This window comes from Anopheles darlingi, chromosome 3 (genome assembly GCF_943734745.1).
Source record: "Anopheles darlingi chromosome 3, idAnoDarlMG_H_01, whole genome shotgun sequence".
Classification (NCBI taxonomy): domain Eukaryota; kingdom Metazoa; phylum Arthropoda; class Insecta; order Diptera; family Culicidae; genus Anopheles; species Anopheles darlingi.
The window spans coordinates 14022141-14039751 of NC_064875.1; the positions used below are offsets into that span (position 1 = coordinate 14022141).

Consider the following 17611-nt stretch of genomic DNA (forward strand, 5'->3'; position numbering starts at 1 on the left):
TTAGCCCCAGAACGGCTTTTTGTGCTCCTTCTTGATGAGCACGGTGACCGGGACCGGCTTCTCAACGTACACTGGCTGCTTCACGTACACTGGGTAGGGCTTATCGACATGAACTGCGTATGGCTTCGGGACCTCGACGTATTCCTTCTGATACACTGGCACTTCGACGGGAACTTTCACTTCAACTGGGTACGGACGATCGACATGGACCGGGACCTTCTTCTCGATGTACACTGGAACCTTCTTCTCCACGACGACTGGGACCTTCTTCTCGACCTCAACTGGGTATGGGACCTTCACTTCCACTGGGACGTGCTTCTCCACCTCAACTGGGTACGGAACGGGAACCTTCTTCGTGATGATCTGCTTCACTTCCTTCTCGGAGTAATCGTTTCCATAGTATCCATGAGATTGGTGACTATCGTAGCCGTAGCTCTCGTACGACTCCTGATGAGATCCAAGATCCCAGAGGCCGCGTTTCTCTTTCTTGGATTCGCCGACTGACGCCGCACTGGCCAGAGCCAGAGCCATGCTGATTACAATGAACGCCTAGTAGTAATACAGAGATACGTAAATGATCGGATTGTTCGCGCTACTACCATCGCCACACATGTCTTACCTTCATGTCTGCCTGCAGTGATGTGGTGGCCGTGTACGTGCTGTGCTACTAATGATCACCTACTGAATGGTGAATACACTCCTACCGATCAGTCGCTTTTATACACTTTAACTTGACTGCACGTCAACGACGATCGTCTCCACGTGTTCCATCGTGCCCCACCCAATACAGCCAATGCTCAAAAGTTGCCTCACGTCCGAGCCTCCCATTCATCGACACTTGTGCTCCATTCGTTCGCGCTACCTAGCGGGTTGAGATTGCTCCGATTATGGCTACCCAAAACACGGCCCTCGACGGGCTCCGCAAGATTCAATCAAAGCGCAGGAGAAAATGGCGACACCGTAATGAAAAAGTTTATCGCACCCATCGCACTCCGGACGAGAGGCTTTAGCTCATCGACGATGAAAAACGCATCCGAGCGTGCCTAACTGATGCGGTTGTGGCGACGGCGGCGGCGGATCGACCGATATTCGGTGCGCCGGCAAGAGGTCAACGATGCGACGACATTCAAAATTATGCAATCATCGCGTTTCTGGTGGTCCGGTATTGCGTATGCGATGGAAGCTTGAAGAGTTTCATTGCTACTATTTGCTCATGGACCGGATTGGGTATTTCCTTTCCTGAGTAATGGGAAACAATAAAGCATTTTCGTTTCATCGGAAGCATGACAAGAGAATAAACTATTATTGACAAAATATGTTTCGTAAGCAAAGAAAATCAAAAGTAAGGTTTGCAATCCAATATTTATTTTGTCTGCAGTTGAGTGCACCTAACATTCAAGGTCTACTACTTCCGAGATTTAGAGAGTAATCGCTGATGCAAAGCAGTTATCTGGTTTCTCCAACGTTATCACACATTGACCATAATCGTGCCATTATGAAGCATCAGAAACTCCCTACGTTTCTTATACTAGATCCTCAATGTAATTCAACCACTAAGCTAAGAACTACCATTCTTATCGAAAAATAAAATTTAAACGTTATAAAGAAGAAACAATTTACCGATAAAATACCTTTTCCCAAGCTACACTGTTTTATAACGAAAATGAGATTCATTAAATCAAATCAATTTTAGTGTTTACAAATCTTTCAATCATGCACATCCGGCGTATTAAAACTACTGTTTATATTGTATAACAAAAAAAACTAAAACTATAAAAACAAATGTAAACCAAGAAAAACATATGTAGCTATAGTTTAACATTCCATTTATTTAACCAGCTCTGCTTAGCAAACATTTAACAGATTAACCCCAGAACGACTTCTTGTGGTGTTCCTTGATGTGTACCGTCACTGGGACCTGCTTCTCAATGTACACTGGCTGCTTCACGTACACTGGGTATGGCTTCTCGACATGAACTGCGTATGGCTTCGGGACCTCGACCTATTCCTTCTTGTAGACTGGGACCTTTACTGGGACTTTCACTTCAACTGGGTACGGACGATCGACATGGACCGGGACCTTCTTCTCGATGTACACTGGAACCTTCTTCTCCACGACGACTGGGACCTTCTTCTCGACCTCAACTGGGTATGGGACCTTCACTTCCACTGGGACGTGCTTCTCCACCTCAACTGGGTACGGAACGGGAACCTTCTTCGTGATGATCTGTTTCACTTCCTTCTCGGAGTAATCGTTTCCATAGTATCCATGAGATTGGTGACTATCGTAGCCGTAGCTCTCGTACGACTCCTGATGAGATCCAAGATCCAAGAGGCCGCGTTTCTCCTTCTTGGAATTGTCGACTGACGCTGCACTGGCCAGAGCCAGAGCCATGGTGAAAACAATAAACGCCTGAAACAACCAGATTTTAGTGAGCTCAAGAGACATGGTTCGCTGTATAAAATTAGAGCTTACCTTCATGTCTGCCTACCAGGTGGATGTACTGTACGATCGAAAGCTCACAATGGAATGATGATCCTACACCACTGGCCGGGGTTTTTATATCGTCCGTCTTGAGCCTTGTTTCATCAATCGAATGCGTTATTGCGCTCCCTCTTTTTCATCTTTGCCAAGCGTTCGTGGAAAATCTTACGAAAACGGAAACCAATGAAGCATCTATGCAATACTCCTGCCACTTTGAAGATGCAATTGATTTTACACTTTATTTTCGCATTTAATGTAGATAGCAGCATATTTTGAGAATATGTGACTATTAAAGCGTTACTTTACTTAACAATCCATAGCAAAACTACTTACCGATAACACTACAAGAATCTCTGTTCCCAAAGAAACAATGGTTTGTTCTGGATTAACTGATTCCGTAGATAAATATTTTTGTAACAAATTATGTCTTCCCATTCGATTCGCATAATTCTTTGCAGTATGCTTAGCTTCTAAATAATATCTCATTATGTCTTGAAGAAAGGAATAACCACAATTAAACTGAGAATGATGTGATGTCGGTAGGTTTTCTGGTTGCTATTGATCTTAGAGAAATGCGCAAGAATGAAAATTTCTCTAATCATACTATGAACTCTATAAACTTATGTTTTTGGTTCTTATTTATCAACATATTCATTTCATTTCATTCGTCAAGATATGTATTTCTAATCATCGTATTTATAAACAGATATTTAAAATCGACGTAAGAAACATACATACTAAAGCACAACATAATAAAAAATACACATGTATTCATGTTAATTGCATTGTATTTGATCGTAGAACAAGAAATTGGACACATAGTACACCTCTGAGGGCGACAACATCACTTTGATTCCAGAAACTTCGTTGATGAAGATCCATATAAAAACTCATTTATGTTTAATGTACGCGACAGACCCAGGTCCTGAGCATTAATCATGCGATTTATTCTTCCGTTTCATTCTGATGCGAATTTTCCACACTTTCCACACAAATTCATGAAGTGTTTTAGAACGATTTCCCGTCTTATGCTATCGAATACCATAACCAAGTAATACAGAGAATGCAAAATATGATAAAAGATGCATATGATCGTGATCGATAAAAACTCCTGCTAATTCAAATGATGACCATTCGTTGCTGGAACACCCTGCGCTGTTAAGGAAGCAATCAACAGATACGGAGTCATGTGCAATATAGAAATTAATAATAATAGGTTGTTAATTTTTAACATTCCATTTATTTAACCAGCTCTGCTTAGCAAACATTTAACAGATTAACCCCAGAACGGCTTCTTCTGGTGTTCCTTGATGTGTACCGTCACTGGGACCTGCTTCTCAATGTACACTGGCTGCTTCACGTACACTGGGTATGGCTTCTCGACATGAACTGCGTATGGCTTCGGGACCTCGACGTATTCCTTCTTGTAGACTGGGACCTTTACTGGGACTTTCACTTCAACTGGGTACGGACGATCGACATGGACCGGGACCTTCTTCTCGATGTACACTGGAACCTTCTTCTCCACGACGACTGGGACCTTCTTCTCGACCTCAACTGGGTATGGGACCTTCACTTCCACTGGGACGTGCTTCTCCACCTCAACTGGGTACGGAACGGGAACCTTCTTCGTGATGATCTGTTTCACTTCCTTCTCGGAGTAATCGTTTCCATAGTATCCATGAGATTGGTGACTATCGTAGCCGTAGCTCTCGTACGACTCCTGATGAGATCCAAGATCCAAGAGGCCGCGTTTCTCCTTCTTGGAATTTTCGACTGACGCCGCACTGGCCAGAGCCAGAGCCATGGTGAAAACAATAAACGCCTGAAACAACCAGATTTTGGTGATCACAAGAGACATGGTTCGCTGTATAAAATTAAAGCTTACCTTCATGTCTGCCTACCAGGTGGATGTACTGTACGATCGAAAGCTCACAATGGAATGATGATCCTACACCACTGCCCGGGGCTTTTATATCGTCCGTCTTGAGCCTTGTTTCATCAATCGAATGCGTTATTGCGCTCCCTCTTTTTCATCTTTGCCAAGCGTTCGTGGAAAATCTTACGAAAACGGAAACCAATGAAGCATCTATGCAATACTCCTGCCACTTTGAAGATGCAATTGATTTTACACTTTATTTTCGCATTTAATGTAGATAGCAGCGTATTTTGGAAATATGTAACTATTAAACCGTTTCTTTACTTTAAAACCCATCGCAAAATTACTTACCGATATCACTACAAGAATCTCTGTTCCCAAATAAACAATGGTTTGTTCTGGCTTAACTGATTCCGTAGATAAATATTTTTGTAACAAATTATGTCTTCCCACTCGTTTCGCATAATTCTTTGCAGTATATTTAGCTTCCAAATAAAATCTCATTATGTCTGGAAGAAAGGAATAACCACAATTAAACTGAGAATGATGTGATGTCGGTAGGTTTTCTGGTTGCTATTGATCTTAGAGAAATGCGCAAGAATGAAAATTTCTCTAATCATACTATGAACTTTAGAAACTTATGTTTTTGGTTCTTATTTATCAACATATTCATTCTATTTCATTCGTCAAGATATGTATTTCTGTTCATCATATTTATAAACAGATATTTAAAATCGACGTAAGAAACATACATACTAAAGCACAACATAATAAAAAATACACATGTATTCATGTTAATTGCATTGTATTTGATCGTAGAACAAGAAATTGGACACATAGAACACCTCTGAAGGCGACAACATCACTTTGATTCCAGAAACTACGTTGATGAAGATCCATATAAAAACTCATTTATGTTTAATGTACGCGACAGACCCAGGTCCTGAGCATTAATCATGCGATTTATTTTTCCGTTTCCACCAAAGTCTTCTGTTTCATTCTGATGCGAATTTTCCACACTTTCCACACACATTCATGAAGTGTTTTAGAACGATTTCCCGTCTTATGCTATCGAATACCATAACCAAGTAATACAGAGAATGCAAAATATGATAAAAGATGCATATGATCGTGATCGATAAAAACTCCTGCTAATTCAAATGATGACCATTCGTTGCTGGAACACCCTGCGCTGTTAAGGAAGCAATCAACAGATACGGAGTCATGTGCAATATAGAAATTAATAATAATAGGTTGTTAATTTTTAACATTCCATTTATTTAACCAGCTCTGCTTAGCAAACATTTAACAGATTAACCCCAGAACGACTTCTTGTGGTGTTCCTTGATGTGTACCGTCACTGGGACCTGCTTTTCAATGTACACTGGCTGCTTCACGTACACTGGGTATGGCTTCTCGACATGAACTGCGTATGGCTTCGGGACCTCGACGTATTCCTTCTTGTAGACCGGGACCTTTACTGGGACCTTCACTTCAACTGGGTACGGACGATCGACATGGACCGGGACCTTCTTCTCGATGTACACTGGAACCTTCTTCTCCACGACGACTGGGACCTTCTTCTCGACCTCAACTGGGTATGGGACCTTCACTTCCACTGGGACGTGCTTCTCCACCTCAACTGGGTACGGAACGGGAACCTTCTTCGTGATGATCTGCTTCACTTCCTTCTCGGAGTAATCGTTTCCATAGTATCCATGAGATTGGTGACTATCGTAGCCGTAGCTCTCGTAAGACTCCTGATGAGATCCAAGATCCAAGAGGCCGCGTTTCTCCTTCTTGGAATTGTCGACTGACGCCGCACTGGCCAGAGCCAGAGCCATGGTGAAAACAATAAACGCCTGAAACAACCAGATTTTAGTGAGCTCAAGAGACATGGTTCGCTGTATAAAATTAGAGCTTACCTTCATGTCTGCCTACCAGGTGGATGTACTGTACGATCGAAAGCTCACAATGGAATGATGATCCTACACCACTGGCCGGGGCTTTTATATCGTCCGTCTTGAGCCTTGTTTCATCAATCGAATGCGTTATTGCGCTCCCTCTTATCCATCTTTGCCAAGCGTTCGTGGAAAATCTTACGAAAACGGAAACCAATGAAGCATCTATGCAATACTCCTACCACTTTGAAGATGCAATTGAATTTACGCTTTATTTTCGCATTTAATGTAGATAGCAGCGTATTTTGGAAATATGTAACTATTAAACCGTTTCTTTACTTTAAAACCCATCGCAAAATTACTTACCGATATCACTACAAGAATCTCTGTTCCCAAATAAACAATGGTTTGTTCTGGCTTAACTGATTCCGTAGATAAATATTTTTGTAACAAATTATGTCTTCCCACTCGTTTCGCATAATTCTTTGCAGTATACTTAGCTTCCAAATAAAATCTCATTATGTCTGGAAGAAAGGAATAACCACAATTAAACTGAGAGTGATGTGATGTCGGTTGGTTTTCTGGTTGCTATTGATCTTAGAGAAATGCGCAAGAATGAAAATTTCTCTAATCATACTATGAACTCTAGAAACTTATGTTTTTGGTTCTTATTTATCAACATATTCATTCTATTTCATTCGTCAAGATATGTATTTCTGTTCATCATATTTTTAACCAGATATTTAAAATCGACGTAAGAGACATACAACTAAAGCACAACATAATAAAAAATACACATGTATTCATGTTAATTGCATTGTATTTGATCGTAGAACAAGAAATTGGACACATAGAACACCTCTGAAGGCGACAACATCACTTTGATTCCAGAAACTACGTTGATGAAGATCCATATAAAAACTCATTTATGTTTAATGTACGCGACAGACCCAGGTCCTGAGCATTAATCATGCGATTTATTTTTCCGTTTCCACCAAAGTCTTCTGTTTCATTCTGATGCGAATTTTCCACACTTTCCACACACATTCATGAAGTGTTTTAGAACGATTTCCCGTCTTATGCTATCGAATACCATAACCAAGTAATACAGAGAATGCAAAATATGATAAAAGATGCATATGATCGTGATCGATAAAAACTCCTGCTAATTCAAATGATGACCATTCGTTGCTGGAACACCCTGCGCTGTTAAGGAAGCAATCAACAGATACGGAGTCATGTGCAATATAGAAATTAATAATAATAGGTTGTTAATTTTTAACATTCCATTTATTTAACCAGCTCTGCTTAGCAAACATTTAACAGATTAACCCCAAAACGACTTCTTCTGGTGCTCCTTGATGTGTACCGTCACTGGGACCTGCTTCTCAATGTACACTGGCTGCTTCACGTACACTGGGTATGGCTTCTCGACATGAACTGCGTATGGCTTCGGGACCTCGACGTATTCCTTCTTGTAGACCGGGACCTTTACTGGGACCTTCACTTCAACTGGGTACGGACGATCGACATGGACCGGGACCTTCTTCTCGATGTACACTGGAACCTTCTTCTCCACGACGACTGGGACCTTCTTCTCGACCTCAACTGGGTATGGGACCTTCACTTCCACTGGGACGTGCTTCTCCACCTCAACTGGGTACGGAACGGGAACCTTCTTCGTGATGATCTGCTTCACTTCCTTCTCGGAGTAATCGTTTCCATAGTATCCATGAGATTGGTGACTATCGTAGCCGTAGCTCTCGTAAGACTCCTGATGAGATCCAAGATCCAAGAGGCCGCGTTTCTCCTTCTTGGAATTGTCGACTGACGCCGCACTGGCCAGAGCCAGAGCCATGGTGAAAACAATAAACGCCTGAAACAACCAGATTTTGGTGATCACAAGAGACATGGTTCGCTGTATAAAATTAAAGCTTACCTTCATGTCTGCCTACCAGGTGGATGTACTGTACGATCGAAAGCTCACAATGGAATGATGATCCTACACCACTGCCCGGGGTTTTTATATCGTCCGTCTTGAGCCTTGTTTCATCAATCGAATGCGTTATTGCGCTCCCTCTTTTCCATCTTTGCCAAGCGTTCGTGGAAAATCTTACGAAAACGGAAACCAATGAAGCATCTATGCAATACTCCTACCACTTTGAAGATGCAATTGAATTTACACTTTATTTTCGCATTTAATGTAGATAGCAGCATATTTTGAGAATATGTGACTATTAAAGCGTTTCTTTACTTTAAAACCCATAGCAAAACTACTTACCAATGTCGCTGCACCGATTCCTGGTCGTAAATATATGCTGGTGAACTGACCTGTACCGGGTATTCAAATATTTCTGAGGAGCCGGTGCACAAAATTCACGAGACACGATTGATCTCACGTTACAAAACCGACTCTCTTTATTTCCAAAATTTCACTGTATTTATACCCAAAATCCCCAAGATGCTTCCCCGCTCATTCCTCCAATTACCTTCTCCAGCTCTTGACATTGTCGCCTTAGAATTATTCTTGACCTCATTCTTGCGTCCAGCGAAATTCTTTCTAGAACATTCTTATTGATGGCTCATCTTTTTAGTCTCTTTGTTTTCTGACGCGCAGTTGATCAAACCACTCTGATTTTGTATATATCTAAGGTCATTGCCCTGATGCCCGGCGCACTTGTCCGGCACCCGTACGACATTGTCACCCAATACGTTGAGCCTGGGAAGTTGTTCAAATCTCAAGGATACGGTAGTTAGTCTTAAGGGCATTTGATAATTAGCCCGATGATTTATGATTATTACTTTCGCTCGCGCATTGTTCGATCGCGCGTGATGTGGTGACGATGGGCGTGATCGTGTTGCGTCATTCGGGTGTTCTGGTTCGGGTGACGATTTGCACTGATTGCGCATGGTGTGACTACGCTGGATGTGATTGCGCAAGGGTTATTGCACACGCTTTACCCCGACGCGAGCATAATTGTTGATCTTTGGACTTTGGACTTTGACCTTGGATTTTATGTTCTAAAACGATCTCGACCGTTCGTCTTTTTATTGCTTGCACGTGTTCATATTTCGGGCGTCCCAAATGGATTTGATCAATTATTGGTGTTCCTGTCGCTATTGTCATATATGGTCATGATTGTGACGCTAGAGGTTTATCGGTGAAGCGACCAATAACAAGACTAGGTCGGTGGTGGAGGATGGCCGGGTCGCTTCACTGGATTATTTTGGATTTACTTGCGCCGAAATAATTATTATGATTATCAAAAATGTACGTTATAACAATAGCATTTATTATTATGTTCGCAATTATAGCTTCCAATTTATTTCATTTTTCTTCGGTAATTATTTATGTCGAATGGAACTCCATTGTAGCATGTTCACAGATTTACTACACGCTGAAGCCATTCTTCGTTAACGAACAATATGTATCGTGATTATGATCATGAACGAGGTGATTTCACCAGTCGTGACATCCATGAAAGAAACTGAATCTTTTCGTACCGCAAATCACATGTTTTTAACCATCTCAATGAACAGGTCACATATCCAACCTTATTGTCATCATCCAGAGATTATGCGAATAACGGATCCTTGCTTCAGGCAGCTTCAGAATAATGGTATAATCAAACTCAGCCAATGGTTATAGTTGTCAGAATTACTTAGAATATTTTTCTTTTTTCTTTCTTCATTGCTATTAAAAATTGATTAAAATCATAATTGCATTCGTTATATTCAAATCATTGGGTTTGTTGCGGAGGATTCCATATTTACAATGGAATCTGTTCTATCATAAATTAAATTGGGTTCTGGTTTAATCATTTATGTATTTTATCTCGGTTCGGTTTATGCTCGGGCAAATAATCATGTAATTCATGAAGCAAAAATTGTACACAAAATAATGTTTGTTAAATCAAATTCATCATTTCATTTATTACAAAACCCTCGTTTTACATACATTACATTTTCCGTCGCTCAAGATATATCTTAGTTCCAGTAGTGTTTCTTATGGTGCTCCTTAATGTGCACAGTCACTGGGACCTGCTTCTCCACATACACTGGCTGCTTCACATACACTGGGTATGGCTTCTCGACATGAACTGCGTATGGCTTCGGGACCTCGACATATTCCTTCTTGTAGACCGGGACCTCAACTGGAACCTTCACTTCAACTGGGTACGGACGATCGACATGGACCGGGACCTTCTTCTCGATGTCACGAGACACGATTGATCTCACGTTACAAAACCGACTCTCTTTATTTCCAAAATTTCACTGTATTTATACCCAAAATCCCCAAGATGCTTCCCCGCTCATTCCTCCAATTACCTTCTCCAGCTCTTGACATTGTCGCCTTAGAATTATTCTTGACCTCATGCTTGCGTCCAGCGAGATTCTTTCTAGATCATTCTTATTGATGGCTCAACTTTTTAGTCTCTTTGTTTTCTGAAGCGCAGTTGATCAAACCACTCTGATTTTGTATATATCTAAGGTCATTGCCCTGATGCCCGGCGCACTTGTCCGGCACCCGTACGACATTGTCACCCAATACGTTGAGCCTGGGAAGTTGTTCAAATCTCAAGGTTACGGTAGTTAGTCTTAAGGACATTTGATAATTAGCCCGATGATTTATGATTATTACTTTCGCTCGCGCATGGTTCGATCGCGCGTGGTGCGGTGACGATGGGCGTGATCGTGTTGCGTCATTCGGGTGTTCTGGTTCGGGTGACGATTTGCACTGATTGCGCATGGTGTGGCTACGCTGGATGTGATTGCGCAAGGGTTATTGCACACACTTAACCCCGACGCGAGCATAATTGTTGATCTTTGGATTTTGGACTTTGACCTTGGATTTTATGTTCTAAGACGATCTCGACCGTTCGTCTTTTTATTGCTTGCACGTGTTCATATTTCGGGCGTCCCAAATGGATTTGATCAATTATTGGTGTTCCTGTCGCTATTGTCATATATGGTCATGATTGTGACGCTAGAGGTTTATCGGTGAAGCGACCAATGACAAGACTAGGTCGGTGGTGGAGGATGGCCGGGTCGCTTCACTGGATTATTTTGGATTTACTTGCGCCGAAGTAATAATTATGATTATCAAAAATGTACGTTATAACAATAACATTTATTATTATATTCGCAATTATAGCTTTCAATTTATTTCATTTTTCTTCGGTTATTATTTATGTCGAATGGAACTCCATTGTAGCATGTTCACAGATTTACTACACGCTGAAGCCATTCTTCGTTAACGAACAATATGTATCGTGATTATGATCATGAACGAGGTGATTTCACCAGTCGTGACATCCATGAAAGAAACTGAATCTTTTGGTACCGCAAATCACATGTTTTTAACCAACTCAATGAACAGGTCACATATCCAACCTTATTGTCATCATCCAGAGATTATGCGAATAACGGATCCTTGCTTCAGGCAGCTTCAGAATAATGGTATAATCAAACTCAGCCAATGGTTATAGCTGTCAGAATTACTTAGAATATTTTTCTTTTTTCTTTCTTCATTGCTATTAAAAATTGATTAAAATCATAATTGCATTCGTTATATTAAAATCATTGGCTTTGTTGCGGAGGATTCCATATTTACAATGGAATCTCCTGTCCTATCATAAATTAAATTTGGTTCTGGTTTAATCATTTATGTACTTTATCTCGGTTCGGTTTATGCTCGGGCAAATAATCATGTAATTCATGAAGCAAAAATTGTACACAAAATAATGTTTGTTAAATCAAATTCATCATTTCATTTATTACAAAACCCTCATTTTACATACATTACATTTTCCGTCGCTCAAGATATATCTTAGTTCCAGTAGTGTTTCTTATGGTGCTCCTTGATGTGCACAGTCACTGGGACCTGCTTCTCGACATACACCGGTTGCTTCACATACACTGGGTATGGCTTCTCGACATGAACTGCGTATGGCTTCGGGACCTCGACGTATTCCTTCTTGTAGACCGGGACCTTCACTGGGACCTTCACTTCAACTGGGTACGGACGATCGACATGAACCGGGACCTTCTTCTCGATGTACACTGGAACCTTCTTCTCGACGACGACTGGGACCTTCTTCTCGACTTCAACTGGGTATGGGACCTTAACGTGCACCGGAACGTGCTTCTCCACCTCAACTGGGTACGGAACTGGGACCTTCTTCGTGATGATATGCTTAATCTCTTTGGTGGCGTAATCGCCATAGCCCACTCCGTAATTGTCGTATCCATAATTATCGTACGATTCTTCCAAAAGTCCTCGCTTTTCCTTGTTGGACTCCTCACTCGGTGGCGCGGCACAAGCGACAGCCGCCACAGCAAAGAACACGATCATAGACTATCATCGTTAGGATAGGAAAATATATAGATTATTTAAGTGAGAAAAGATGCGAACAGAATCGCTTACCTTCATTGTTTGCTAGACGTTATCGACGGATTATCGTTAGAAGAACTAGTACCGGCTGACTTGTGTCTGCGCTTGATTGACTGCTTGCTCGAAAGATTCCGATCGAATGACTTCAAACCACCAATGACACCGCATTTATAGTAATCTTGCCTTAAACTCACATCCTGTTTACAACTAACGGCAAAGGTGGTTGTTTTTCTTTCCTTCATTTCATTTGTTTCTTTTCGAAACATACACCTGTGTTTGACATCATTACTGCTGTTCATGGCCATGGTTTATGAAGAAACATGGTTGACCTGAAGCTCAACGTACCGTGAAACTCTTTTAGTCACTATACGAAGTGGGTTAGAAGTAAATTTTGTTCGCCAAGAAATTTTTTGTAATTAATAATTTCGCTTGAATCAAGTTACTTTTTCACTATTTCCTGTTTTCATGAAAAGTACATATCCACAGATGTTTTGTTGAATCCACATGGCTAAGCAAATTTAACTACATGTTTTTAAGAGAGTTCCTAAAATTACTTGATGCTATTTCGTTCACTCTAGTATTTATCATCAAAGAAGGTCGGGCGTATCAACGTATCGTATATTTTTAACATGTATAAGGACGTACGGCTCCGTTTATTAACAACTAACAATAATAATGGGGTAGGAAGTGAAGTATTTGGAGTATTCCTAGTAACATATGTGTGCTTTGTCGAGATATATTAACTTTGGTTCATTGTAAAGCTGAGTGAAAGGCGTCTATTTGAATCATTTCATATTGCATTTATTGCTGTCACAATGCTTTGAGTAGTAACATTTATATCGTCGATTAATTTGGAGACAATAAAACTAGCTTTGTATGCATGTAACTTTAATTCTGAAAAAATAGTTTTACAATTATTTTCTCTTTAAAAATAATCGAGAAATTTAAGGTAGGTGTTGTGTCTTGTCGTTGGTCCAAGATTTCTTGAGTTAGTCCAATGAATGTGAAAGTAATTGTTACATCTTTTCTGAGGAAAATAGTATACTCTTAACACAGGTCTACCTGTAATTATTCTTTTGTAAGCCTTCTTCATAGGTTTCTTACCTACACTTGTGTTTTCATTGTAATGTTCTCCTCATTTATGTTGAATGTTGAAATCTATTGTTGAAATTTCGTTATTTCATTGTTTATGGAATATGTAAGCGACTGCGTCTATGAAAATTCCTATCGCATATTTAGCAAACAATTAGCAAACAATTAAAATGAAATGGCAAACTATCAATTGTTAGTTTTCTATATCAACATTTATTATTCATCATCAACAATAGCCAAACAAATTGCGGCAGTTTCATCATCCACCATCTTAGCCCCAGAGGGATTTCTTATGGTGCTCCTTGATGTGCACGGTGACTGGGACCTGCTTCTCGACATACACTGGCTGCTTCACATACACTGGGTATGGCTTCTCGACATGAACTGCGTATGGCTTCGGGACCTCGACATATTCCTTCTTGTAGACCGGGACCTCAACTGGGACCTTCACTTCAACTGGGTACGGACGATCGACATGGACCGGGACCTTCTTCTCGATGTACACTGGAACCTTCTTCTCCACGACGACTGGGACCTTCTTCTCGACCTCAACTGGGTATGGGACCTTAACGTGCACCGGAACGTGCTTCTCCACCTCAACTGGGTACGGGACAGGGACCTTCTTGGTGATGATTTCCTTCTTGGTGTATCCGTAGTTCAGCGGCTGATGCAGATCATATCCTCCGTACGAGTCGTAGCCCGAATCCAGCTCTAAGATTCCCCGCTTATCCTTCTTATTTTCGAGTTCGCTAGCGCAAACAATGGCCAGGGCCATAGAGAACACGATGAACGCCTACCACCACAGAAAAACGTAAATTCAATTCAGTAAAAGATGCCATTTTCTGGAGAGTCCAAAATTTAGAGCCAAGCTCTCTTAATTAAACTTACCTTCATGGTAGCCTTTCCGTCGTCGATGTTGTAGACGGCCGTATGTGAACTGCTCGGTGCAACGTACGATTGCTGGATGATGTCTGCAGGTAGCTTGGCGCGTTGCTTTTATAGGCGTTTCTCTGCGATTCGAAGCTTATCAAAAAGATCGACATAACTTTTCCTACTGCAATGTGCCGCACTAGACACGCTCTGGTTGCTTTACGCTCCGTTGCCTCCATCCGGCGGCATATGATAACCTGTAAGACTATTCGCGTAACAGCTACCACATCTGCTGCACGTCTGGGGTCAGATGGTGTTTCACTTACGATGACCAAAAACGGAAACACAGCAACACCCAACCGTTACAGCTGAACCGTGTAATGAATGTATGGAATGCGTACTTCTGTCTTTGAAGGTCACAGCATCGTAAAGCTATTCGTGTAATCAGTGAAAACTTATTGCACAGTTGCCAAAAATTCTAAATGCTTTTTTGCTCCAAAAATGAAATTAAATAGAAAATTAATTCACATTATTAAAACAAAATGATAAAAACATAAAACCATTCTGCCCACTGCATTTTACATTTTCCTTAACAGAAATCATAAAAAGAAAAGTTCACTGTCAGTTCACAAGTATTCACAGCAGTGGACACATCTATGTGCACGATTTATGTTTGGCTTTACTGGACAATCCTGGTACCGGAAACATGATTAGATGAACGAATCTAGAGTTGATTAGATTTTGGCGACAATATTTTTTTTTTTCAAAGCTGTTAGTAGTAATAGTCGAAAATCATCGATCGACACAAAACACAATTACCAAAAACATCACACAGAACACAGTAATGGTCAGAACAAGAAAGATAAACAAATAATAAAGTTACCAGGTAGTCTGTTATTTGTGCAAGCGTCTTAAAAATAAAACCGGATGGCATTTAACGCATTAGTCTTCGTATAATTTTAATTTATCTTCAGATACAGGAAAAAATCCCACGAAAAACCATTTTCCTAAAATGTTGGAAATTTCAAACATACTTCGTGTTAGTTTCGCTGCATTAAAGATATAATCATTGGGATCTCTTCTCAAAAATTCTACGCTTTTGTAGCAATACTTCCTTGAGAGACTATCCATACAAGACGCCCGTCTTGTTTTTTTTATCACCCAAATGTGATTGAACGAGAGTTGATTCTGTTTAAAATCACTTATTCGGTGTTTCCGGTACAACTAACTAGCGAAAAAACAGACACCATGTACATCCCGGATATGACTAGAGCCGCTAGCTAATACCTCAATGCTACGAGCTAACCAGAAATCAACTTGGACAATTCATCCTCAAAGCGCCTCACAACTATTCTTCACGGTTGACCAGGTACGGTATAAAAGCCACACACTCAGCCGATAGTAAGCATCAGTAATCGTTCAGCGATCCTACGAGCTACATCAAAGCAAAACACCATGAAGGTAAGTAGTGCTAGACTTTGGTTGGAATTCTACTAAACATTTGTAACTTCCAAACGGGCATTCTTTCCTCGCCAGGTTTTCATCGTCTTCGCGGCCCTGCTGGCCATCGTTCTGTGCCAAAACACTGAGCAGGACGTGAACAAGAAGGACAAGCGAGGAATCGTGGAGTTGAACAATGGTTACGATGATTACTACCACGGCAATGACTTCCATCAGCATGCCCACGTTACGAACCACGTCACGGTGACGAAGAAGGTAGCCGTACCTTATCCGGTGGCCGTAGAGAAGCAGGTGCCGGTCGCGGTAAAGGTCCCCGTTCCAGTGCACGTGGAGAAACAGGTTCCGGTGGTGGTCGAGAAGAAGGTTCCGATTTACATCGAAAAGAAGGTACCGGTGCACGTCGATCGTCCCTACCCGGTTCCGGTGAAGGTACCAGTGAAGGTGCCCGTCTACCACAAGCAGGTCGTTGAAGTTGCCAAGCCCTACCCAGTAACGGTTGAGAAGCCGTACCCAGTGTACGTAAAGCAACCACACTACATCCAGAAGACGGTCGAGACCCCAGTCTACGTGCACGAATCGACCGCCTACGGCAGCCCGGCTTCCTACGAGCACAAGTCTCTGTGGGGCTAAATCCATCTCTATCAAACGCACGAACCCGCAAACATCGCTTTTCATCATCTGATTGAAGGACATAAATTCGTTACTTGACCCAAACTATTTTTGTTTTTCGAATTCTCCTTTTGGAAAGAAATCCCCTCCACCCCGGGATCACAATATGCTGCTAGCGATGGTTCGGACCGAATGCATAACATATCACATTCTGATTCGGGCATAAATTTGATCCAAAGCGTCACAAGGAACTAGTCATAATAACTACTGCTATAAATCGAACACGACCACTATCTGATTGTTTCACATTATCGGTCATCGATTTGTCATTCATGGGGCGTACGGCACAAGCTGCTGCCCCTGCTGCTTGCTGCAGCTGTTGTTCATTCTCACAAAACCCTCACCATGCTTCGGTAGTATGTCAACCATTTATGCTGTGAAAATATTATTCAAATTCTTGACACGTTCTTCATCATCCATAAATCGATGATATCACATCACAAGCCAGGCGCATCCACACATCCTACGCCGAAAACCATCCCCGAGCCAGTACAACGCCCTGCGTCTACCTTCAAAGCAGTAGCCGTCCACTGCCAAAATGCGGTAACGCTCGAGTTGAGTGTCGGCGAAAGGCGATAAAAACCCGGCAAAATGAAGGACACACATAAAAAGGACACAACGGCCGAGACCGACAGCGCCAGAAAAAGAAAAAATCTAATAAAACAATTCCGATGAGATCCACATGGACGGTTTACGGTACTGGCCCGTTTGCGAAGGGCCAATGCACGGCCGGGAATCCCGCAAAGAAGGGTATAGAAATCGATGCAAATCGAAGGTCCAGATGGTTGGTGGTGTCGGATGACGAATTTCACCCACAGTCACCCGTGGCACATTCATCCGTTCCAGAAGGACAGGGTGGA

The 17611-nt window shown here is 41.6% G+C and overlaps 7 protein-coding genes and 1 pseudogene across 8 annotated transcripts; 1 reads left to right on the top strand and 7 right to left on the bottom strand.

The window, feature by feature from the left end:
* LOC125956368 (titin-like) lies at positions 1-678 on the bottom strand. Its single transcript, XM_049688159.1, has 2 exons — positions 620-678; positions 1-549 (listed from the first exon to the last, which is right to left on the bottom strand). The coding sequence occupies exons 1-2, from the start codon at positions 623-625 to the stop codon at positions 1-3; spliced, it is 555 nt and encodes a 184-aa protein (XP_049544116.1). The 5' UTR covers positions 626-678.
* Positions 679-1805: 1127 nt separating this feature from the next.
* Positions 1806-2520, bottom strand: LOC125956367 (mantle protein-like; annotated as a pseudogene).
* Positions 2521-3761: 1241 nt separating this feature from the next.
* On the bottom strand, positions 3762-4379 carry LOC125953267 (titin-like). Its single transcript, XM_049682721.1, has 2 exons — positions 4374-4379; positions 3762-4310 (listed from the first exon to the last, which is right to left on the bottom strand). Exons 1-2 carry the CDS (start codon positions 4377-4379, stop codon positions 3762-3764), a joined length of 555 nt encoding a protein of 184 aa, XP_049538678.1.
* A 1298-nt stretch (positions 4380-5677) lies between these two features.
* LOC125953269 (titin-like) lies at positions 5678-6295 on the bottom strand. The gene is made up of 2 exons (XM_049682723.1): positions 6290-6295; positions 5678-6226 (listed from the first exon to the last, which is right to left on the bottom strand). Exons 1-2 carry the CDS (start codon positions 6293-6295, stop codon positions 5678-5680), a joined length of 555 nt encoding a protein of 184 aa, XP_049538680.1.
* A 1297-nt stretch (positions 6296-7592) lies between these two features.
* On the bottom strand, positions 7593-8210 carry LOC125953271 (titin-like). The gene is made up of 2 exons (XM_049682725.1): positions 8205-8210; positions 7593-8141 (listed from the first exon to the last, which is right to left on the bottom strand). Exons 1-2 carry the CDS (start codon positions 8208-8210, stop codon positions 7593-7595), a joined length of 555 nt encoding a protein of 184 aa, XP_049538682.1.
* Positions 8211-12095: 3885 nt separating this feature from the next.
* LOC125953273 (mantle protein-like) lies at positions 12096-12698 on the bottom strand. The gene is made up of 2 exons (XM_049682729.1): positions 12693-12698; positions 12096-12623 (listed from the first exon to the last, which is right to left on the bottom strand). The coding sequence occupies exons 1-2, from the start codon at positions 12696-12698 to the stop codon at positions 12096-12098; spliced, it is 534 nt and encodes a 177-aa protein (XP_049538686.1).
* A 1282-nt stretch (positions 12699-13980) lies between these two features.
* On the bottom strand, positions 13981-15137 carry LOC125956369 (titin-like). 2 transcript variants are annotated; one of them, XM_049688161.1, is made up of 3 exons: positions 14948-15137; positions 14640-14878; positions 13981-14544 (listed from the first exon to the last, which is right to left on the bottom strand). In XM_049688161.1, exons 2-3 carry the CDS (start codon positions 14643-14645, stop codon positions 14023-14025), a joined length of 528 nt encoding a protein of 175 aa, XP_049544118.1. In that variant the 5' UTR covers positions 14646-14878; positions 14948-15137; the 3' UTR covers positions 13981-14022. The 2 variants fall into 2 exon arrangements, with proteins under 2 accessions (XP_049544118.1, XP_049544117.1); XM_049688160.1 differs by having other exon boundaries at positions 14640-15137.
* A 787-nt stretch (positions 15138-15924) lies between these two features.
* On the top strand, positions 15925-16712 carry LOC125953274 (zinc finger protein 512B-like). Its single transcript, XM_049682730.1, has 2 exons — positions 15925-16082; positions 16158-16712. The coding sequence occupies exons 1-2, from the start codon at positions 16077-16079 to the stop codon at positions 16710-16712; spliced, it is 561 nt and encodes a 186-aa protein (XP_049538687.1). The 5' UTR covers positions 15925-16076.
* Positions 16713-17611: the final 899 nt, after the last annotated feature.